This window comes from Sparus aurata, chromosome 8 (assembly GCF_900880675.1).
Source record: "Sparus aurata chromosome 8, fSpaAur1.1, whole genome shotgun sequence".
Lineage (NCBI taxonomy): Eukaryota > Metazoa > Chordata > Actinopteri > Spariformes > Sparidae > Sparus > Sparus aurata.
Genome location: NC_044194.1, coordinates 7,781,881 through 7,806,416, shown reverse-complemented (window position 1 = coordinate 7,806,416; position 24,536 = coordinate 7,781,881). Strand labels below are relative to the sequence as shown.

The window sequence follows — 24,536 nt, the reverse complement described above, 5'->3', positions numbered from 1 at the left end:
CTGCACAGTGAAGCATTACATTAGTCCATGCAGGTCACATAGTCTCCTGTCCATCAACTGATCCAAAAAGAAGAAAAAAAAGAAGAAAAAAAAACACACTCAGACTTCAACAAGGATGCGCATTTAAAAGGTCAGCTCTAGAGCCCGACCAATATACTGGTTGACCAGTTTTATCTGCCAACAATCATCCAGACAATCATCAAAATATTTCTATAAACTGGAATCTGGAACTGGAAGACACAATTTACTTAGCTTGTTGGTGGTCATCGAGATAAAAGTGCAAGCTGGAGGTGTTGGTTTTCAGGATATTCACATTAATCCCGATTTATTAGAGATTATAATGCAGAAAAAGATGTTTGGGGTAATTCATAACTATTAAAGTCACAGTGACCTTTAAAGTTCAAGTGTTCAATAACCAGATTTCAGAGTGATAATAACTGAAAAATAATTTAATCGTTGGATCAGTATTAGCTCCAAACTTTAAGTGTCTGTCGAGCTCTTGTCCGCTCCACATTCCTCCCTGCAGCAGCTGCTAAACACAAACTGCTGTTACTTGTAGAGCTGCTGGCACTACCTGCACCACAGCAGCCTCCACCTTATTAATCAACACACTGCGACGGTACAGTGGGTCTCTATGGGCTTGTCTGTTGAATTTATACGTTCAATATCTCTTCATATGTGTCTGCTCAGTAACTGCTGGGTGAGTTAAATGTTCTCCCGTTGAGCGTATAGATGCTGCTTGGATCCAAATCAAGCAGATTCTTTAAAGGAGCAGATTCTTTAAAATACAAACAATTGTGCCAATGAATGGTTGCGACTGCATGACAGTGAACACCGCGCTGTATCTGCGGAGTATATTTAACTGGGTAGAGCTTTCCATTTTTACCAAAGACAGTCTGGGAATCGTCAAGAAGCCAGTTTTGCAGACAGAAATGTATGGAGGGTTGGTGGCATAGATGATATGATCTAAAGCCCTTGTTGCTTAGGAACACAGAAGAAGCAGATTTGTTTGCACAGCTGCTGAATTACTCACTGCACTATAACTATACTAGAGAGGAACATCTGATACTAATACGTATACTAAAGTTGTTAACTCACTGTATTTACATTTGTAAGTTAAAATGGCACTAAAATCATTTCAATGTATACAATTGGCAGTATACTGTAGAGACAACAGACAAAGTGGTGACATGAAACCAAGACTGGATTCGAATGACGGACGTTGCACTTTACATGACATGAATTTTAGCCCCTATACTGTAAAAACTGCCACCAAATCAGCAGATTTTTTGCTTGCTGTTGTGAGACATTTTCATCTTACAAAGCAATGTGCAGCAGAAAAAGCAAGAGATACTAATATAAAGCCTCACAAAAGCAGCTCTGCCATTTCAAACGAGAACACAGCAAATCCAAACAAAACTGGTCCCTAACAATAACTACTATGTTAATAAGGACACGTTTTGAAATTTAAAGAAAATCTGTTGAAAAACTAGCAGCAGGTCTAAAGTTTCAGCTAAATATTTGTGTAAAAAAATGACGCAGTTCAAGTCAGAAAAGTGCACTAGGAAAATATACTTTAAAGCTGGAACACACTTGGATGTAGATGTAAATCTAGGACAATGATTAGGCAAGACAGGCTAGTTACTCTTCTCAACTTCAAATACAATTGATATTTTAGCTAAATCAACATATACACATAAAATGCAAACTTGCGATATTCTTCTTTCACAAATCTTAAATATCTAACCTCAATCCTAAAATAAAAACCATGAGTGCCTCAAGAAGTAAGAATCAAAGACCCTCCTCATTTGTTCTTTCCTTGTTTAAAAATAGCAGCGCAGGCATTCTGTTCATGTTTCCATCTCTGTAAAGACATTTTCATGGATGAACTACAGCACAAAAACGCTGAAATGTAGGCCTGATACAACTTTGCCGGAGGTAGAAAAATAAATTGTTAATCCTGCTCTCAACGCCCTCAGCAGGTCAAGATTACACTCCCAACACCTGTCAGTTATCTTGAGGGGCTGTCTTCATCGAAACAGCATCTAGCCTGAGGCTGAGCTATCCAGCATGCAAACCGCACGCTCAGAAGAAGAGAAACGGATATTCATTAATCAAAACAGAAACTCAGGGTTCAACAGAGCCTCACCTGCCATATATTTATTTCTATTTTAACGGATATACTTACATTATTATTTTTTTCTTTTTCTGCTTTGTGTCCCACTTTTATTCCAATAGTCATTGATAGGCCTGATGTTTAACTGGTCTGTATTTGTTTTTTATTTGGCCATGGACTCAGTATTCCACTTTGTCTAATGTGGCAGTGTTTTGTTGTTTGACTCGAAGTGCTGTTTTTTTCTCACATTTTACAATTATTATCGCTTGTTTGTACTTTCTAAAGCTCTTGTGTTCTCACTGCAAATTTTTCTTCTGGCAGCAAGGAAAATTTCCAACAACATATTTATGAATTTGAAGTTTTTGGAGCTGCAACTCGTGATAATATTCACTCTAATTCCTCAAATTATTATTTTCTCAATTAATTAATAATCATGCAGTTTTAAATACTGCCAGAATAGTGAAAATGCTAATTACAAGTTCCCAGAGTCCAAGGCGACGTCTCCAGATGTCTTGTTTTGTCTAGCCAAAACTGGACAGAAAAAGCATTACATGCTCATATTTGAGAAGCTAAAAATAGACTGATTGACTACTTGCTTTGATCAACAAATCTTTTACAGTCTAAAGTCTCGATGTAATGGGAATAAACCTGCTCAACACCGCCCTGCAGAAAACAGGAAATATCTTTAGTCCTGTTATAACTGAATAGCTAATATTGGAAAAATAGTTTGATTTATGCTTAAATCACATTTTCGTAGCACTTCTTTTCTTAAAAGGCAGGACTGAATGCGCTGCATTGTTTGTGTATACACCAACTTGAGGCTTAGGGGAGGAGCACATAGATATAGAAACCAAGAGGAGCCATTTTGTTTGATTTGGGAAGGCATAATTAGGCCTGACATGCCCACTTCCCAGGAGGCGAGAGAGGAGGGAAGCACAGTCGTGCCACATTGATTCTCTGAGTTTTCTCACAAAGTTTAACAGCTCGACTCTTAAGTGCAAACAACCCTGCAGCCAGGCTTCAGGAAGGCACACTGGCATGCAAACTCTTACTGTACGTGCACACGCAATCACAAGTAATCATGTTCGTACATACGTGCATATAAAACCTCAAGAGAACACAAGAGAAAAAGTAAGACGTGAAATGTGTTGTAACATTATATTGAAGTTGGCTAGTTCTGCTCACAATCCTTGCATTTCTCTATTGACGCACAGACACACTCGACACACTCTGTCCTTTCACCTTACTTAAGCAGAGATACACTTGCCATGCACTCAAAACAAACACCTGATCGAATCCAACTCGCTAAGACACACACGCACACACACCTCATTAAATAAACAGCGTCTGTTTTCAGTTAAAGGCTGAGATCTGAGATCTGAGCTGATGGTCAGGGGGTCTGGGGAGGGCTAAGGTGAAGTGGTGCTGTACCCAAGCGGTTATCATGGACAGCAAAACTCTTAGAAAGGCTTGGTGATCGATAGCTTGCCCACACTCCCACAAGAGGTCACATTAGGCTATGGAGGAGTACAAAACTGCGGTATATATACAGAAGCACCTCTGGAACAGGAATATATATATCTTCATATGCCTCCTCTGCCAAATTCTGCCAAAGCTACTGAGCATCATAGACAAAATACCTCTCACCCCATGAATCTCTATCTGGACAAACATGGGAGCATTTCTAGCAAATACCCTCAGAGTAACCACTGAACACGCATCTGGACACTGCATATACCTCAATCGATGGTTTCTATTACCTTTCCTGCGTTTTTTATGCGTAAGACCTGAGGGTAATAATGTGAAATGTGAAAGCAGAACATTTGACAAGTTGGACACAGGTGTGACTAATAACCTCATCAATGCCTCCTCTGCTTTGTAATGCATTGTAATCATCAATGTTATTAGTTGCACCTGTGATTTTCTGGCTATGACAATTCAAAATGTCTGCTGTGCAACATCTGATTCATATGATAACGCAAAGAAACAAGACTGGTCAAGATTTAATTCAGTCTTATTTAGGCAAAATAATACAAACAACTCCCGGTGGAGGAACAGACAGAGAAGAAAAGACAAACAGGTAATGCTCAGCTCAGCAATAAAGAACAACGCTAAAATAAATAAATAACTATTAATTTCACCTTCATTGTTGCCGTTTTTGTTTTTAGTGTCTGGTATGGCAAAATTAAGCGCCAACTTTACAGCTAGCGTTAGCTTACAAATAATCTGCTAAACTACATTAAGTTATTTGGCTAATAGCAACACCAACTTAGCTAGCTTAAACATATAAAATACACTCAATACAATCACAAACGCGTATGATTAATTTAACTTACCTTATTACCACTTTTAACTGGATCTTAGCTGTAAATAAACTCTAAACTGTTTTAGCCATAGACATATATATGTATATATGTCTATGATTTTAGCTACCATTATGCAAATCTCCAACGGCTGCTAACTTCCCTCCGCACCGTTGCTGAAGTCATGACCCGCCCTGCTCTGCCTCTGATTGGCTAGTACTCGTTGTCTTCGCTGGTTGGATTGGTTGGAATTAGACATGAGTGTCAGGTAAGCCAATCAGAGGCAGACAGTATTGGGCAAGTTACTTCCAAAATTCAATACTAGTTATCTTAATTTTAAAGTAATGTATTACGTTAAAATGTTACTGTCTGCCAAGAGTAATAAATTACTTATCACACTACTTTTTTAGTTACTTATTAAAATGCCCAAATTACCTATATAGAACAATCAAATAGCCCCGATCTCTGGCAATAACAGAAGGGTGTATGTAAAGAGACAAACAGGGGAGCGAATGATACCACAGTGTTTCGAACCAGCAGTGAGACATGGTGATGATCTGAGGATGTTCTGCCTTCGCTGGAGTTAGGACACCTGCACAGAATCAACTCCACCTTGATCAAGGAGAAAATACCACTCCATTCTTCAGAGACAAGCTGCACCCTCTGGTTTGCATCTTTGTGGAGATGGATTCATACTGCAGCAGGATAATGAGCTCACACACCTCAAAGCTTTGACAGAACTACTCGAAGACCAAATACCACCAAGGAGAACTGTCTTGGAGTTGCCTCCATGCCAGGTAGAGTGCATGCTATCATTAAAGTCAAGGAGTCTGGTAGAAGTATTTTCACTAGGCCCTACAATACACTATGAGTTCATCGCATTTATATTGAGCACCTTGAGCACAAAAAGCAAGTTCTACATTATTTCAAATTGATTTCTTTAGGCCGGGACTTGTTCCTCAGGATATGTCTTCGTCTGTAAATAACTTGTTTCCCTCCTCACTTCCCTTCTACCCACGCGTTTCTAATATTCTGATTGTTCAAAGTCTCCTTGCTCTCTCTCCTTCGTCATTTTAGTTGCCCAATCTTCTCTTCTTTTTTTTTCTCCTCACCCTCCTCTCCAGTGGTTCTACTGAGAATACCCTGATCTGACCTAGTCTACTTTTTCTTGTTTTACAGTCCCAATTAGGCACAGGTAGTTTGAGCTGGGCTGTGTGTGTGTGTGTGTGTGTGTGTGCATGAGAGAGAGACAGACAGAGAAAAAAAAGTGTGTGTGTGTGTGCATTTATGAGTTATACTGTATATCTACTGATTTTCTACATGTGGGGGTATTGTGAAGGCCATTTAGCCGTGAATGAAGCATCTGTTTTCAGTGCTCCTAATGGCATTATTACAGCAGGCGGCAGGGCCCATTATTAATAGTAAATGACAGAGCCTCTCTCCTAAAGGTCTTAATATTGATCCCCCTCTCCTCGGACCAGTCTTAATGATGATGTTCCTCCATGTCTTTCTCTACAGCGTCGTAATCAAGGCCAGACACACATTTACAACCTCCGAGTCCCGTATAGAGAGAAACAAGCCCACACTACAAATGAGACTTCAAGATTAAAAGAGGGAGGTTATAGGAATTGCCATCCCTAATATTCCCCCGTACCATTCTCCTCCTCCCACGCCGGGGCAAATTAATTCCCCGTCTGCGCTAACCTCGCACATCTATGCTGATGAATGTTTGTGTGTATGTGGTGGCTGCTGTTTTTAAACGTGGCTGTATGGAGATGTTTGTCACTCCTGATTGCGCTCCTCGCACAACAAGCAGGATGCATCTTAATGAGAATTAAGGCAGCAGACTGACTGGGAGCTGCGGAAGAAGTGGAGGGAGGATAGAGAAACAGTCGGGGAGTAAAAACACAGGAGGACGGGCAGAGGTGCGTTATCATCTGTTCTGTAGCAGTGGGAAGCTGAGTAGAGAGAGAGAGAAGGGGGAGATATGATGGAGGCTTGGAGGCAACAGAGTAATAAGAAAGTCGTCGGTCTGAGGGCGCAGCGGTCGATAACCTGAAGGGTTAAAACCAGCAGGGGTCTGCTCCCGGTCAATACAAAAAATTAATAATCATGGCAGTGGCTGGGAGAAGTCTGCCTTCTGAGCATCGTAATGATTCTCCCCTACAATGCTTAATTTGGCTGCCATGGTCTGATAGTCTAATAAAGGCTGTCTGTATCACTACAGGGGCCCTTCATGCTGCTAAATCCAAGGCTAAATGAATTGAATTCAGCTCAACTTTCCTGACCTGACTGCTCCTTTCATTTCCTCATTACATATAAGATGAACTATATGAACAGGAAAATTACACACACTCGCACATAAAAAGGCAGTGAGTGGCCATAACTCACATCCTAACAAGTCAGGCGTAACACTGCTCATAAGCTCTTCACCAACAGGACATTTTGCTCTGACTCATGGATTGTCACTTCATTCTGATGCCACCATGTACAGTACATTGCAAAAAGCCGCAAAAACATGATGTAAGCAGCTAATCACAATTTAATATATATCTGGAGTCTGACGCCAACACTAAAACTGAAGCACTGTCACATCTGAATGTCATTTCTGAAACCAGTGTGGTTTGTTAAACTGTGTTAAACAATTACTGTATTACTTAGCTGTAAGTAAGCTCCTTCAACCGGCACCTTATCGTGGTGGAGGGGTTTGAGCACCTGAATGATCCGAGGAGCTATGTTGTCCGGGGCTTAATGCCCCTGGTAGGGTCTCCCAAGGCAAACAGGTCCTAGGTGACGGGTCAGACTAAGATCGGTTCACTCGCCCCTGATGAAAGTCATACTACCAAGGACGTGCACGTCGCCCGGATCGGCGTCACCGGGGCCCCACCCTGGAGCCAGGCCCGGGGTTGGGGCTCGCAGGCGAGCGCCTGGTGGCCGGGTCTCTGCCCACGGGACCCGGCCGGGCGCAGCCCGAACGAGCAACGTGGGCCCGCCCTCCCATGGGCTCACCACTCGCGGGAGGGTTCAGAAGGGGCCGGTGCAGAGGGATATGGGTGGCGGTCGTGGGCGGGGGCCCCGGCGGCCCGATCCCCGGATGGTGACTCTAGCCATGGGGACATGGAATGTCACCTCACTGGGGGGGAAAGAGCCTGAGCTGGTGCGGGAGGTTGAGCGGTACCGACTAGAAATAGTCGGTCTCACCTCCACGCACAGCCTGGGCCCTGGAACCCAACTCCTTGAGAGAGGCTGGACTCTCTTCCACTCTGGAGTTGCCCGCGGCGAGAGGCGGCGAGCTGGTGTAGGCTTGCTTATAGCCCCCCAGCTCAGCCGCCATGTGTTGGAGTTCTCCCCGGTGAACGAGAGGGTCGTTTCCCTGCGCCTTCGGGTCGGGGATAGGGCTCTCACCGTTGTCTCGGCTTATGGGCCGAACAGCGGTGCAGAGTACCCGGCCTTCTTGGAGTCCCTGGGAGGGGTACTGGAGAGTGCTCCAACCGGGGACTCCGTCGTTCTCCTGGGGGACTTCAACGCCCACGTGGGCGATGACAGTGTTACCTGGAGGGGTGTGATTGGGAGGAACGGCCTCCCCGATCTGAACCCGAGTGGTGTTTTGTTACTGGACTTCTGTGCTAGTCACAGTTTGTCCATAACGAACACCATGTTCAAGCATAAGGGTGTCCATATGTGCACGTGGCACCAGGACACCCTAGGCCGGAGATCAATGATCGACTTTGTGGTCGTGTCATCTGACCTCCGGCCGTATGTCTTGGACACTCGGGTGAAGAGAGGGGCTGAGCTGTCAACTGATCACCACCTGGTGGTGAGTTGGATCCGCTGGCGGGGGAGGAAGCTGGACAGACCTGGCAGGCCCAAACGTATCGTGAGGGTCTGCTGGGAACGTTTGGCAGAACCCTCTGCCAGGGAGATCTTTAACTCCCACCTCCGGGAGAGCTTTGACCAGATCCCGAGGGAGGCTGGGGACATAGAGTTTGAATGGACCATGTTCTCCACCTCCATTGTTGACGCGGCTGTCCGGAGCTGTGGCCGTAAGGTCTCCGGTGCCTGTCGCGGCGGCAATCCCCAAACCCGGTGGTGGACCCCGGAAGTAAGGGTTGCCGTCAAGCTGAAGAAGGAGTCCTACCGGGCCTGGCTGGCCCGGGGGACTCCTGAGGCAGCTGACGGGTACCGGCAGGCCAAGCGTGCGGCAGCACGGGCAGTCTCGGAAGCAAAAACTCGGGTCTGGGAAGAGTTCGGGGAGGCCATGGAGAAGGACTACCGGTCGGCCTCGAAGAAATTCTGGCAAACCATCCGGCGCCTCAGGAGGGGGAAACAGTCCTCCACCAACACTGTTTACAGTGGAGGTGGGGAGCTGTTGACCTCGACTGGGGACATCGTCGGGCGGTGGAAGGAATACTTCGAGGATCTCCTCGATCCCACTGACACGCCTTCCATTGCGGAAGCGGAGGCTGGGGACTCAGAGGTTGACCCATCCATCACCCAAGCCGAAGTCACTGAGGTAGTCCGTAAGCTCCTCAGTGGCAAAGCACCGGGGGTGGATGAGATCCGCCCTGAGTACCTCAAGTCTCTGGATGTTGTGGGGCTGTCTTGGCTGACACGTCTCTACAGCATCGCGTGGCAGTCGGGGACAGTGCCTCTGGACTGGCAGACCGGGGTGGTGGTCCCCCTATTTAAAAAGGGGGACCGGAGGGTGTGCTCCAACTATCAGGGGATCACACTCCTCAGCCTCCCCGGGAAAGTCTATTCCAGGGTACTGGAGAGGAGAATTCGGCCGATAGTCGAACCTCGGATCCAGGAGGAACAATGCGGTTTTCGTCCTGGCCGTGGAACACTGGACCAGCTCTATACCCTCCGCAGGGTGCTCGAGGGTTCATGGGAGTTTGCCCAACCAGTCCACATGTGTTTTGTGGACTTGGAGAAGGCATTCGACCGTGTCCCTCGTGGCGTACTGTGGGGGGTGCTCCGGGAGTACGGGGTCGGGGGCCCTCTGTTAAGGGCCGTGCGGTCCCTGTACTGCCGGAGCAGGAGCCTGGTTCGCATTGCCGGCAGTAAGTCAGACCTGTTCCCAGTGCATGTTGGACTCCGGCAGGGCTGCCCTTTGTCACCGGTTCTGTTCATTACTTTTATGGACAGAATTTCTAGGCGCAGCCACGGGCCGGAGGGGATCTGGTTCGGGAGCCAATGGATCTCGTCTCTGCTTTTCGCGGATGACGTGGTCTTGTTGGCTCCTTCGAGCCGGGACCTCCAGCATGCCCTGGGGCGGTTTGCAGCCGAGTGTGAAGCGGCTGGGATGAGAATCAGCACCTCCAAATCCGAGGCCATGGTTCTCGACCGGAAAAAGGTGGCCTGCTCCCTCCAGGTGGGAGGAGAGTTCCTGCCTCAAGTGGAGGAGTTTAAGTATCTTGGGGTCTTGTTCACGAGTGAGGGAAGGACGGAGCGTGAGATTGACAGACGGATCGGTGCAGCGGCCGCAGTAATGCGGTCTTTGTATCGGTCTGTCGTGGTGAAGAGAGAGCTGAGCCGAAAGGCAAAGCTCTCGATTTACCAGTCAATCTACGTTCCGACCCTCACCTATGGCCATGAACTCTGGGTCATGACCGAAAGAATAAGATCCCGGATACAAGCGGCCGAAATGAGTTTCCTCCGCAGGGTGGCAGGGCGCTCCCTTAGAGATAGGGTGAAGAGCTCTGTCACCCGGGAGGAGCTCAGAGTAGAGCCGCTGCTCCTCCACATCGAGAGGAGCCAGCTGAGGTGGCTCGGGCATCTGTTTCGGATGCCCCCGGGACGCCTCCCTCGGGAGGTGTTCCTGGCATGTCCCTCCGGGAGGAGACCCCGAGGAAGACCCAGGACACGCTGGTGTGACTATGTCACTCAGCTGGCCTGGGAACGCCTTGGGGTCCTCCCGGAAGAGCTGGAGGCAGTATCCGGGGAGAGGGAAGTCTGGGTGTCCCTGCTCAGGCAGCTGCCCCCGCGACCCGGCCCCGGATAAGCGGAAGAAAATGGATGGATGGACTTAGCTGTAATGCCACAGACACATATGTTCCATATACTTTAAATGCCATTTATTCTATTTTAGATTTTTATCATTGGTTGTCTCAGTTAAAATATTTTATGACAATGATTATCTCCTTGTAACTACGTATTACACTGATTACAAAGAGTTGATAAAATGTCATCTTTATGTGTACTTTGCAATGAATTATTGAATGATATATTTCATATATCAACAAATACACCAATCACTGCTTATTCCTTTTATTGTAAAAATATTACGATACTCGGAATTTACTCAGATATATTATCTAGGGATATATGCAACATATATATTCAAAACTCTATTAATTAAAATATATCAGTAGATATATCATCAAAATGTAATTTAATTATATTTTCTAATATATTTTTATTCAAAATGATGATATATTTGCATGTTTTGTCAAATATACTATGTGGACTCGTTCCATATATCAAAATGTATTTAAAATATATGACATTATATAATATGATATTTGATAATAAATGCAAATCTATAACCTACATAATGGAATTCCAGCTGGATTTTATTCCTCGGGGAGTTGAGGACCCTGTCAGGTCGGTTTATACAAACATCATCTTGTGCCTCTCTAAAATATCTCAGTACAACTATGCAACATGATTCCAGACATGCTGAACTCAGAAGACACGTTTATTATTACAGTCACCTCTCTCTATTTACAGTTTTATAGAGCAGGTTGGCAACAGCCAGCAACAACTGTCAGATGAGAAATCAACCACTAAATCTTTAAAACCTTCACCATGATCTAAAATAGAGACCCGTCACATAAACAGCATCATTTTGGGATCCCAACACCTGCTGGTGTCAGTGCAGTGCGAGGAGCTGCTTCAGGCCCGCTGAGAGAAGACTCACTGATCAGGCAGCTACTGACCTCTGCTGGCAGGAAGTATCAACTACACTAATGAAATGATCCTGAATGCAAATGAAGCACTTATTCACATCAGCTGAGATTTCTTCCAGTAAGACAGGAAGCTGCCTGCCTGCTGCAATGAGCATGATTAGGTTGGCAGAGCAATTAAAGGTTCATATTTAAAGAGTCCAGTGATTAAATCCTTCTCCTCTCTCAACGGCAGCAGTACTACTGAGGCACTTATTAGGCTGTATGAGGTACAAAGATCTGGTCCATTCAGGTTAAATCCTTTACCTCTTGATTTTTCAAACAAAACATTTACATAAAGGTTGACACATTGATGAAAAAAGAAGCAGACAAGTTAGAGGATTTCAAAACAGTTGAGGCGTGACTGTAAAAGGGCTTTAACACAACACTGTGACAATGTCCCACGTGCTTTGTACATGTAGTGTAGGCCTATATAATACTGTCTATATGAGTTAGCTTCAGTCCAAGACATTCAGCACAGGAATGTTAGTGAGCGTCTCTAGAAAGTCAGAGAAATAGCAGAACATCGTTGGTAGCCGTCCACCAGTTTCAGCGCTGCAGCTGGATCGGCTCCTGACACCAGTTTTTATAATCCTTCTCATTCAGATCTGAGGCCCACAGCAAAGCTATCAGATTAGCGCTGCTGGCTAATCTACACTATGTCAATGAATGAAAACCATCCGCTGCCTCCTGTGTCGCCATGCCTGACTGAATAAGATATGATTCTGTGAAACTGGGAGGGGATGAGGGGAGGAGGGGAGGAGGGGTTCTCTTGTTTCAGTACAGACCTGCTCCACTGTCACACTCTGAAAGTTAGCTACATACAGCGCTCTACATCTCGAAAGGCAGACCTCATGTCTTATACTTTGTTTGCCGGCAGAGGGAACACACACAGACACACGAGGCCACACACAAACAAGGCTGAATAACTTTGAGTTCGCGTTGATGCAGCAGCCGTGATGAGCCAGATGTCTCTGCTGCCTCCATCTCTGGAGGTGAGAGATGGTTTTGTCTCGCAGCTACATCGGCCTCGCTGAACCCTCCCACCTGCAGAGTGGCTGAGGCCGGGAGGGGGAAACAGGCAGGGTGCCAGGATCGCACGTCGGAGTGATGAGGATGGCTGTCACTATTTGCCAGTGGTGAAATGGAACTAAGTACATTTTAGTCAGCTGCAGTTAAGAACAAATTTGACGGAGGGAAATATTATAATTTGCACTCCACCACTTTTATTTGGGAGCTATATTTACCAGTGAATTTGCAAATTGGTTTTGAACTCTATGCATATGCCGGGCTTGTAAAATCTGATACACTGATCAAACAACTCAGCGGCAAATTAAATGAATAAAACTAGCTCCTCCTTGACAAAGTACATCAGTAAAGTGCTGTTTGTGCATTGATGCATCAGCAATATCAAACAAATCTTATATCATAGTATTTACAATGACAGGGGCCATCTCTCTGTAGTGAGCCATTTCTCTCCGATACTTTTTGCATGTAAAGCTTCTGTTGTTTTAGTGTTATTTTCTAATTAAAATAACTTGTTAGATATTCCAACAGTAATCACAGTTATAAAGTGTTTGGTCAGAAAAGTATCTTACTCTTCCCCCTGCTCATGCAATAAAAGAGAAAATACATATTTTGGTATACCTGCCCACTTTGTCCAATCAGGACCTGCACAGTCAATGGCAGAACAAAGAAAGCAGCAGCCCAGTGATGGTTTATACGACCAAACAAGAAAGGTTAGCTAAGTTAGCTAAAATGATGACACTAACAGCAGCTTTGAGTAAAATTTTGAATGCAGGACTCTAATTTAGGATTGCTGCACCAGTTTTACACATTATAGTGAGTTTACAGGTCTTGGGGAGTTCTACTGCACATGTGACAGTCAGCAGCATAAAGGCTTTTGTGGCTCCAGAGGAAGCTGCATGTAAGTTGCATTGCTGGTAATGCACCAGGTTTTGAAGCCTACATTTCCCACAATGCAATTAACTTACTGAGTGACATTACTGGAGGCGATTTATCAGATTACATGCCACTTCCTCTGGAGCCACAAAAGGGTTGATACTACTTTTTTTCCCCTATGCATTAGGACTCCTCCCCAAGATCTGTAAACACATTTTAAAATATAAAAATAAAAATAAGTGGAGTAACCCTTTAAGCAAGGCCTAAAGGATCTGGACACTTCCTCCACTGCTGCTACTTGCTATACAAAGAAAAAGCCACTGATGAGCTGCAGCTGTGTGAAATTGTCAATCTACAAATGCTGAGTACAATTTCACACTCATTCCTTTTAAATAAACTAAAATGGTCCGGATGAGAACAAACCTACAAGCAGGGCACGAACACAATCATGGTCAAAACTATGACTCGACATGATTATGTGACTTTGCTTAAATGAGTCTCGATCACCTCTTGGCTGCTCCACCAAGTGGTCGGAGGTGTAAATACAAGTAAACACAAATACTCCTGAGTAAGAGACATGTCCACATATATACTGCATGTCTTGTAAAACATTTTAAGTATTTCCAGTGTTAAAGTGTATCGCTCTTTTCTGTTGGCTCAGCACTGATGACTCGATGGTGTGGTACAATTTTGTAAGTCCAAAATATAAATCTACTCCACATGGTGCCAAAGGGTGGTTGCCAGGGGGAAGAACTCGCCAAATGAATGTAATAGGATTTGATTTATCTACGAATTGCAAGAGGTGTAGACACATAAACAACACTATACGGACAATGGGAAAGAAAGAAAGAGGCTGCTGTAGAGCACCACTGCTATCATAAACAGATATGTTGTTTGCTGTAAAGTCTTTTATTTAATGACCAGTTATTCTGATAAACATCCAGCTATTCCTCTTCACAAGAACAACTGATATAACCCTTTCTTATTGCTCTCATAAAAACCATAATGCACACTCAATCACGCACACACAAACACGCACACACACACACTCACGCACACACACTCACGCACGCACACACTCAGAGCCATCATGAATAATCATAAGAATATGGTGTGATATCTCAGCCAAATGAACTACTCTTTAAGGCAACATCCTACTTGTTGTTTTTGCCCACACTGCATCTTATGGCCAACATCGCCATGGTGATCCATCGCTAGAATGTCTGTGCTGCTATTCTTAAAAAAAAACCCTCCGGCCAAAATCTCCAGTTCAATCACCCCGTGATCACAGGCCATCACAACCCATCATTTGCCAGCGTTACAAAAAAGAAGTGAATGTTTCAGGCGTTTCACATCATCACGGTCGGTAGAAACTCAGATCCTTTAATCACTTAAGGATAGAAAAACCTCCTTTAGCACACAAACAGCCCTCGTATCTACGTCTCACAAACACATGCAGCAGCACAGATTGTCCCATGCAGTGCGTCCGCGGTGAGGAGAATTACATTGACCTAATTCACTTAACTGGACCAGTTAGATTTTTGGTCATTGGCTGGCTGAGCTCGAGTTTGATCCTCTGAGCCGAGCTCCAGCAGCTTCCAGCCTCAATAAAATCATCCTCTGCCTCTGACAGAACCCATCTCTTGGTGGGTTATTAATACCAACAGAGCAGACAGGATGTTATGCACTGATTCTTCAAGCTTCTCATCAACAAAGCGACATGAGAGGAGAAGAAGGTCGCCTTCTCTCCCTCCGCTCCATCTGTCCCTCCATACTGTACCCACATTAAGAATACTGGCATGACTCGGACAGCCGAGTCAGACAACTTGACAACTCCTAACAATCCTCGAAGGGCTCGTTTTTCTAAAAACATTTAAATGTCAAGTGCACATCTTCCTAGCTGTGGCTTTATTTTGTATGACGCAGGCTGTTTTAAATGGCTCCACATGGACAAAAATAAAAGAGAAAAGTGTGAGGAATATATTACTGCGTGATTATCTGCTCTCACATAAGCTACAAGTGTTAGGACACCTGACTAGCAATAATAGCCAAGGCTATACTTCAAAAAGGCAAGTGGCCTGTTATTACCTAACTGCACTATTTTAGGGGGTTACAGGTTATGCAAGAAAAACTGGAGCTAAGCCTCTACATCACAGTTAAGAGTAAAGACAGCGACTCTGTTCTGCACTTCATTTGGTTTGGAGAAGCTTACACTCCAACAGCTCTCGCCAAAACGTGTGCTAGATAGCATTACATTTGCCAAACTCATCGCTTATTCCTCCTCCTCAAATCCTTCTCGCTGTGAAAGTGAAACATAAGATACTGATTGAAAAGCAGAATCTGAGATGCTGGTGCGAGTATGTTTTTCATTTGTAAGGATACAAATATCATGAGGTTTATTTTGATTAAAACAGTGACTCACAAAAGTGAGAAATAATTTCACTTTGTATAAATATTCCATCAGAGGCTATTACACAGGCTAAGTTCAACATTTTCATGGTTTCTTATATAATGTTGAATCAATGTGACTTAAGTAAATAAAAAGATAGAAAGTTATGGGAAACTTCTTTATTTCAAGTCTTTATCATTCAAGTGTAATACAGTACAGCATTTCAAATGGGTCATTTATCTCCTGTAATAAATCACACATGTAGTTATTTCATTTATACAAATCTGGACGGTTTGCACTTTGCAATCATCGTGTATGTTTTCCACAGCAATAGATGGATGCATTGCAAAAGCTAATGGCAGAGAAAGTAGTTCCCAGTACCGACATACAAACTTGACAGCAGTTAGTATTAACAATAGACATGTCTATTTGTTTAAATTCATGATAATGTTATGATTATGATAATTATGATAATATTAGGTCTCTTGCATGTGAGCGAGACATGAGGTAGTTGGACACAGTTAGTAATGACAACGATGACGCTAAGCACACAGTACCTGACCAAAGGAATGAGCAGTGACAGACGGTTGTTCAGCCGCTAACCAGGCACCACAAAGCACACAGTCCCTGAACAACCCTGCTGCAGCAACTACACGCCCCTGTAGTGGCTAACGTTAGCGTAAAGCACGCAGCATCTGAGCCGAACAGAACTGCAGCAGCAGCAGCAATAGCCTCCTTCAGTGGCTAATGTTAGCCCAGACTAACTGACGCACCAGGTAGCCTTTTCACACTGAGGACATTCATGATGACTATTTTGCGTTTGTCATTTCTGCATTTAACAGACTTGTTTGTTTATGTATTTTTTGCCCCAAAGAAGAGATTGGGTTGAACTTAGGGAACTAGCCGCAAACGCTTCTCCCAGCTGGCCACAACGACGGTTAGCCTGTATAATCTGTAGTCAGGCCTGGAGGGAGGAGCAGGGACTTTCAAAATGTAGCTTGCTTTTACTGGATTCTGCCTTTTTACCAACCCTAGCTTTAACATTACCATTAGCCTACTCTAGCTAGCTAAAGGGATAAACGTCTTCTAGCAACCGTCATCATTTCAGCTGGCAAACATCTACAGCTGTTAGCTAGAAAAGGTGAGACCTGTCCTCATTTATTTCTGTCTTTTTCTGGCTAATTTGCCACTGTTATCAGTGTAAACTGCATGTGCTGTGCTGCAATAATGAATCACTGTAACTTTATAAGTTTAGGGAGTATTTAGTATTTCAGGTTCTGTGTTTGTATTCACACAGTTTCCTCAGTAAACAGGGAGCTCCCTGGCCTGGCCTGGCCTATATATGCTGTGGCCGAGAGCGACTGCACAGTGCAACAGAGGCTGGCTGTGCTCCACTTAGATGTTAAAGGGCATGCTAACATTTTGAATTCATGTTGTTTTGCACCACATATTGTTCTAATAAAACCCGAGCGGATGAAATGTCCTGGAGACTTCCTCCTCCACACTCCTCTGTGAGAGGCAAAAACACAACTCGTATAGAAGGAAAATTACATTTCCAAACAGGCAGTATCAGCAGGCAGTGACATATCTCTGGCTTTAAGTGTGCATTTCTTATCCACACCTTCAGGTGGGGAAAACAGCTTTCTTGATATTCTGTTTATTCTTATGTAAATCAGAGGATCATTTGTTGTGGATTCAGCCCGGGATGATGTCCTTAATATAATCTGAATGAAATAAAAATACAAGACCAAAAATAGCTGACATTAATATTATTTATATCACTGTATTGGTGTCACAGCTATTTATGACAAAAAGATTAATGCCAATTAAAGGCAACTAAAAAAAGAGAGCGGGGGTTATTTGGCGGTGGATACGTATTTTCATTTTAACAAATATCTTTTTCCTTGAAGTGTTCAAGAGAACACACAAGGAGACTAACGGAGGAGCAGCTTTGAAATGGGTGCGACAAAATCAAAATGTATGAAATATTTTCAGCACAGTGTTGTGAAAACTGAAATCTGCAGCCGTTTACTGAATCATGAGAACGGAAAGACAAAGAAAAGGCCATCACTGTAATATTCTGTCTATTGTGCTTTAGTCAAAACGACAAGTTGGCACCACAAAGACACGTCGTATTCAAACATAATCAATTCATTTTGATTTTAAACAAGAAGAATCTGACAGACACGATCAGAAGAAAAACCTCCCAAGATGGAATTTTCTCTGTTTCCCAGAGCGCGTATTTTCACACCTTCACCATACTCTTCTCTTAAAACTCCATCTCCCTTTCTCACATACGCACACACATACGCACACACACTCAGTCACACTTCCCTCCTCTCCATACTGTTCTAACACCTCTCGGCGGTTATGATCTTCATGGCACTTTTATAAATCCGCCTCACTGAGCCGAGCAGCCGGTTGCACTTCACTCCTGCTCGGCGATGATGGGAAGATGAGCACGGACGAGAGATGTTTATCAGATAATTGCGTGCAGATGGACACGGCCAATAACTCATTTGCAAACCAGCATTTTAAAGCAAATCTATAACTGCGTGTTTCTTAAAAAAAAAAAAAAAAAAAAAAACGCAAATGCATTGGGACGTATTCTTTTTATCGTTCAGGTTAAAAAACAAACCTTTCAACAGAGTTTGCACGTAGAAAATATTCAACCTGGCAGTGGGACTTTTGTAGGGAAAGCCCAGGTGTCAGTAAAAACATTAACAAGGGCTTCTGCTGTGTTCAAGTAAGTCATGACTCGTGTGACAGCGAGCGGCCACGTGCACAACACCAGGACCCTGAGACTGACGCTGCGAAATGGAATTCAGCCGTGATTCATTTAGCTACTTAGCCTTCACCCGAGTCAAAATGTGTCGCGCCGGAAAACTATATAAAAGGCTGAATGTAAAGGTTGCAGGGTGTAACTTACGTAAGAGCGATTTTTGTTTTGTTTTGTTGGGTGCTATTATGCTGTTATACTGCCATAATTCAAGAATTTTTTTTTTTTAACAGTGCATTTGCATGAAAGAGATCGAGATCCTTGAAGAAGCCACACACACACACACACACACACACACACACACACACACACACACACACACACACACAGAACTAACAGCCCTCCTGAGATGCACACTCAAAGCCCGTTTCTGTCGCGGCAATTCCTCTACCACATTTACATCACGCCTCTACAAAAACAAAACAGTGTGCAATGATTGACTGATTGATTAATTGATTTAATGGCTAGTTACACGGCTCGTGATGTCTATGGACGCCAATAGAAAAGGTGGCTTAATGCACATAAAAGAGGTTCAGCTCAGGTTTTTACTCCACGATTATCGTGGCCAAATGAATCCACAACAACAACATTACTGCGATATTAGACATTTGAAAAAAATAAAATGTGTTACTCGCAATCATGAAAATAGGACCCAAATGCAAAAACAGGCAGGTAAAGAGCAAATAGTGAGCTTTAAATAAGCTGATGTAAATCTGAAGCGAGAACAAAAAAAAACGACAAAAAGAGTCAGGGGCAAATCCACAATAAAACAAGAGAGAAATACAAAAACTAAATACGGTACAAACCAAAGAAGCACTGGGAACATTGGCAGGAACACGAGGAACACGAGAGACGCGGGACGGACGTAAGCGACACAGACGAACTGACAGAGAGTGAGCGAACAACAAAGGGCTTAAATACAGACTAAACTAACGAGGGGATGAGGTGAAGGTGGAGAGACACCGGGAACAGGGCGGTGCCAACGAGGCTGATGTGAGACAGGTGTGGGAGGAACACATGAGGGAGACAGAACACTGGGAACACGGGTGAGCAGGAAGTGACAAGAGAAGCTTCAAAATAAAACAGAAAAACAACAACCATGACATTCAACTTTTGTTAACCGGGTGTTTTGTCTGTTTTTTTTTTTTGGCAAATTAATAAACCTCAAATACAAGTGTAAGGAGGTGGAGAGGGCGTCTGTGACCATGACTGCATAAAAAGAACAATTGCTATCAGCTAGTTATAATGAAAAGGCCGTCATGAACTCATAAACTAAAGATGCACAAGGACAAATGTCTTAGCTGGATTTCTTTTTGAAGAAGAAATTCCAAATCAGAATTATAATATTTACAATATTAATGAGAAGATGATACAGACTCAGATTCTTTTTTTCTGTAACTGAATAAAGAACACTGTTTTGGAGCTACAAAAGGTGGCAGGGTCCGCCAAATATAAACAAAGTAAAGCTGTATGAAATTTAAGGTCAGTTTGTTTACTTGGTCTGCCAATGAAGATCTATCTCCTCCACTTAAAATCTTCTATTTCATTTTCATATATCACCGTTATCACGAATATTGCGATATTGCGACACGGCTAACACAAAACTCACACCGGCCGGTTGTGAGTGGCAAAGAAAAACCTGCCAACACAGGATATGTGAAAGCAAACCGTCTGTGTTCATGGCTCCTCGTTAAAAAAGAAAAAAAAAAAGGCCCAGAAATGGGTTGAGAATGCAGCAGCACCACAAATAAAACAGGTTTGCTCCAGTAAAGGGTGCATAAAAGCCCTGTCCTCTACATGTGGATGTGTGCTTTCCCCCGAAACCTGTGCTGAGTGTGTGAGAAGAGGTCAGGCCTCGCTGTCATGCTGAATGGCACTGGTGAAATGTGTAAGTGTGTGTGCATGGGGCAGTCAGACATGATGGTGTATCCAGACAGGACATCCATCTCTGATTTGTGTGTGTGCATGTGTGTGTGTGTGTGTGTCTGCTGAGAGCCCAGCGACCGGCGGACTGCTTCTGGACGATTCCTCAGCGGGCCCTGAGTGTGTCAGCAACTGTCTGCAAGCACACTACCGCCATAAATACACTCCACTCTCCACTGGATGGAAGTCAAATAGTAATATGACAGCGAGAGAGAGACAGAAGGGGAGACGGAGGGGACGGGAACAAAAAGTGTACAGTGGAGAAGGGGGACAACAAGCTGTGCACCGACAGCAGAGAGCTCAAGGACGTTCTTTGCAAAGAAGTCCACATTCAGCTGGAGAACAGTGTGAGGTGGTAGTTCAATAAACAGATAGACTCATGTTTAAATGGATAAGAGAGGGAGGGAGGGGGGGGGGGGGGGGGGGCGGGGGGTAGACCTGTCTGAGATACATGCACATTAGCATTTAACCCCTTGCACATCACAAGGCCTCTACTCTTACTCTGTCAGCAGCTATAACTCAATAATCAATCACATTGACGCAATCCACGGAAACACCGAGATTGAGAGCGAGCAGTCAGGCGGAGAGTTGTGAAGACAAATCCTCTGTGAGCAAACTCGGCGGTGTCCAAAAGTAAGAGCCGGTGTTTGCTTTGCTCACGTCAAAGAAAAGAAAAAGACAACTAGCCACTGTGATGCTCATTTCAGCCACTTAATGGGACTCAAACTGAGCCTCAGAGGGTGCGACCGTGATATGTTCTAGTCCTGCAGACACCCTGCCTGTCTGCCTTTTTCTTCTTTATTTTTTCTACGCCGGCTGACAGAAGCGGGTCACTCAGTCAACACAGTGTTGCCATAAATCCACCGCTATGCCGAGGAACACTGAAACGAGCCTGCAGCGTCAGAGGGCCACGATAATTACACAAAAAAAAAACACTGCAGAGGCTGACAACAACAAAACCACTCCAAGGGCTCCTCAGACCATGACTGAGGGAGAACCTCGCACAATTATTTCTCACTTCTGAACTCAGGGACGGGCTCGCAAACAAATTAGGCCTCAGTGTGAGAGAGTGTGTGGGATATTTAGGAGGCATGTTGACTACAGGGCTGATCAATATGAAAGCAGCAGTAATTAGGCTGCACAGCTTTAATTTTTCATCAGTGTGTAATTACACTGTAGTAACAACACAGTCTGGACGGGCAGACCGGTGTGTGTGTGTGTGTGTGTGTGTGTGTGTGTGTAGACAGCAGCACGGAGATGAAAAACCACTTCATCCACGCATGCAGGCCTGTTCGGTGAGACGAGCCCCGCAGAAACCGCAGGCTGTGGTGGCATGACGCCTGGACGGACACGCCCCCTCCAGGCTGTGGCATCGAACCAGCGACGCTGTCATAAACAAACGGCGGCTTGCTCCCGTCTGCGATATCATCCTCATCCTCCTCCTCATCATCATCATCACCACAGTCACTGATCCTGGTGGAGTGAACCCATCATTACCGCTCGGGATTCACATTTACACCGACACACGGGGCCTGATCGTGGGTTCGCGCCTCGTCAGTAACCCCCCCCCCCCAAAAAAAACCCAACAACACACGGCTTCTCCCGTCACAGTGCAGACTGACAGATGACTGCACGGATGACATCTTCATCAAAGCAGCTCCACACACATACACACATACACACACACACACACACACACAAACACACACACATACTACTCCCCGCCTCTCTAAGCAGCGCGGCGGTGCGCTCCCGGTCCCCCTCACGTTCATCATGTCTCACCTTGTTTGACACATTTGAGGCGGACCGGGTCTTTGCAGTGTTTAATCACGGCCAGCACGTCCCGGGTGGTGAGTCCGGCCACTGGCATGTTGTTGACCTCAAGCAGCAGCTCATCCTGGGCCAGTTTGCCGCTCTGGATCAGTCCCTTCCCCTGCTTCACCTCGCCGAAGTAGGGGAACTGGCCGTTCTCCGCGCCCCCCTTCAGCTCGAACCCCAGCTCCCCGTCCTTTCCGCGGGTTATCACCGCTTCGTGGACTTTGTTGGTCCAGTGGTTTTTCTTCTTGAGGCTCTTAGACATCGTTAGGGCGAGTTAATCACCGCGGGCTGGCCCATAGAAAAGCCTCCTACCGTCTCATCCCTGCCTTTGTGCGACCGGCTGCAGCTTCACAGCGCCCGCGGCTCCATCATCAGCGGTGCACGCCACGCGCAGTGTCCGCTCGGCGAGCCGCGCAGTCGGGCAGAGAGCTGCAGTACGGCACGGCGGCGGATGAAATAATTATTACTCTGTCAGACACACAGACGCAAGAGACAGATACTGGCGGATGACCCGGATGTGAAGCCTGAAGGAGGGGAGAGGAGAATGGTTCTGGTTCGGCGTAAAAGGATGGAGAGGAGGGGAAATAACACAGGAGGCGCTTCACTCCCACCACACTGCCAGGGGCGCTTCCTCAGGCTCACTGTGATCACACACTCAGCCGATGACATGGAGGAGGTACATCAGTTTACACTACAGCATGCACAAACCTCAGCCTGTATATATGATCCAGCCTCCGTGTTCGGCGCGGTTTCGGGGGAAAAAAAATAGCCTCAAATCTGACTTTTTGTCGCCTAAAGTAGCACGAAGCTTCCTGTCAGACATGCGTGAAAAGTGTTTTATGAAGGGAGGGGAATGAATGTGAGCAGGAGGCGATACTGTTTTGATTATATGCAACATGCAGTGGAGATTTGTATGCATCCAGAGTTGGACTAAACGGGGCCCCAGACTCCCTCAGGGAGCCCGAAGGCTTCAGGTTCATCATGTGGAACTCAGTATGGAAATTAATGCAAGTTTGTTTGTTGGTTCTGCGTCGACACTTAAGCTCATTAAAAGCTGAAATAATAATGGAGCCTCAAGGCAAAAGCTGCATTACTATAGATTAGTGGAGACCCATTTGGACCCCCCCCCCCCCGATTTTAGGCTCTGACTATCGGTAATTTTGTGACGTAATGACGCAATGAGATTTCCTAAGTTAAAAACTCTATCACAATATAACAACATCCAAATTCTAAGACGATTATATCACGATAAAATATAATATTAGTACATCGCCAAGCATTGTGTCATCGCCGTTTAATATAATCTTTTAGTGGGCTTACATGTTGCATTTTACTGAATAAACTTGTGGTTAATACATGCACAATATGTTCTCAGCACACACAGTAACCAGAACTCGAAACAAGAACATCATAAGCATCATTCTTACTTCTCATGCCAACACTTTATTTTGATTATTGCTTTCTACCATATCTGCAAGAAGCAGATGTAACAAGATGTTCTACGATATGGGAAGATTGTGGTTTTGACTCCTGCATGAAATTCAGAGCTTTTTTTTTCTTCAGCCAACTTTACATAGTGGCCAAACAGTGTAATTACAACATCATGTGACTCACTGGGGCCTTAAAAAAAATAACACTTTTGCCTTAAGCTTACATTGTGAAGGAAGTTAAATGACTCAGTTCACTGTCATAGTCTGATTCATCCAATTTAGAAAGTGAAGCCACATGATTAAATCATGTTTTCCCCATTCGAGTAAGATGGAGTCTAAACAGGAAATAAGCCGACCCGAGCTGTGTGCACAATCCGGAAGATTCAGGTAATTTTATACCCGGGAAGTCAAACGTTTTTGGCATCGTGTGCAACTGAGCAGCTTTCATGGGAATGAACGTGGTTCTGTGCTCGTCACTGTATTCAGTTCTCATTTTATGTCCACTGGCTCACTTCCTATAGGGCATCTGCTTCCTATATTGGCACTAAACATTGGCTTTGAATGTAAATTATGAGGTGCAGAATTATCCATTAGGGGACTGAATGCAGAGGCATACTGGGCCACATATAGAGTAGAGGAAATGGGGGTCAGTGGGGGCTCACAGCATGTTCTTGCCCTGAGGCTCCGTGGTTGGTTAATGCAGCCCTGTTTATGCACCTCTACTGTCCTGGGACTTTTCCCTTTGCGTCATCCACTACCATATGCAGCACTACCAGCTACCTGCTCGCTGCTGAAATATTACTGCTAACAGGCGCGACAGACTCCTAAAAATGTAATGGTGAACTCACCCTTTGCTCGCCTGTGGTCACGGATCGTTGGTCTGTGTAAATGTGAGAGGTGAGCACCTCACTTCATCATCTCACGTCAAC

At 44.8% G+C, this 24,536-nt stretch overlaps 1 protein-coding gene across 6 annotated transcripts in view; it reads right to left on the bottom strand.

The window, feature by feature from the left end:
* The window catches only part of magi2b (membrane associated guanylate kinase, WW and PDZ domain containing 2b), an 86,611-nt gene extending 63,777 nt beyond the window's left edge, over positions 1 to 22,834 (bottom strand). For 4 of the 6 annotated variants that reach the window (XM_030426055.1, XM_030426056.1, XM_030426059.1 and 1 more), the window contains exon 1: positions 22,142 to 22,833. In XM_030426055.1, the coding sequence (XP_030281915.1) occupies positions 22,142 to 22,439 (298 nt within the window). In that variant the 5' untranslated portion in view covers positions 22,440 to 22,833. Of the gene's footprint in view, positions 1 to 4,452; positions 4,589 to 22,141 lie in introns of those variants that run through there. The other 2 variants (XM_030426061.1, XM_030426058.1) reach the window with 2 other exon arrangements.
* Positions 22,835 to 24,536: the final 1,702 nt, after the last annotated feature.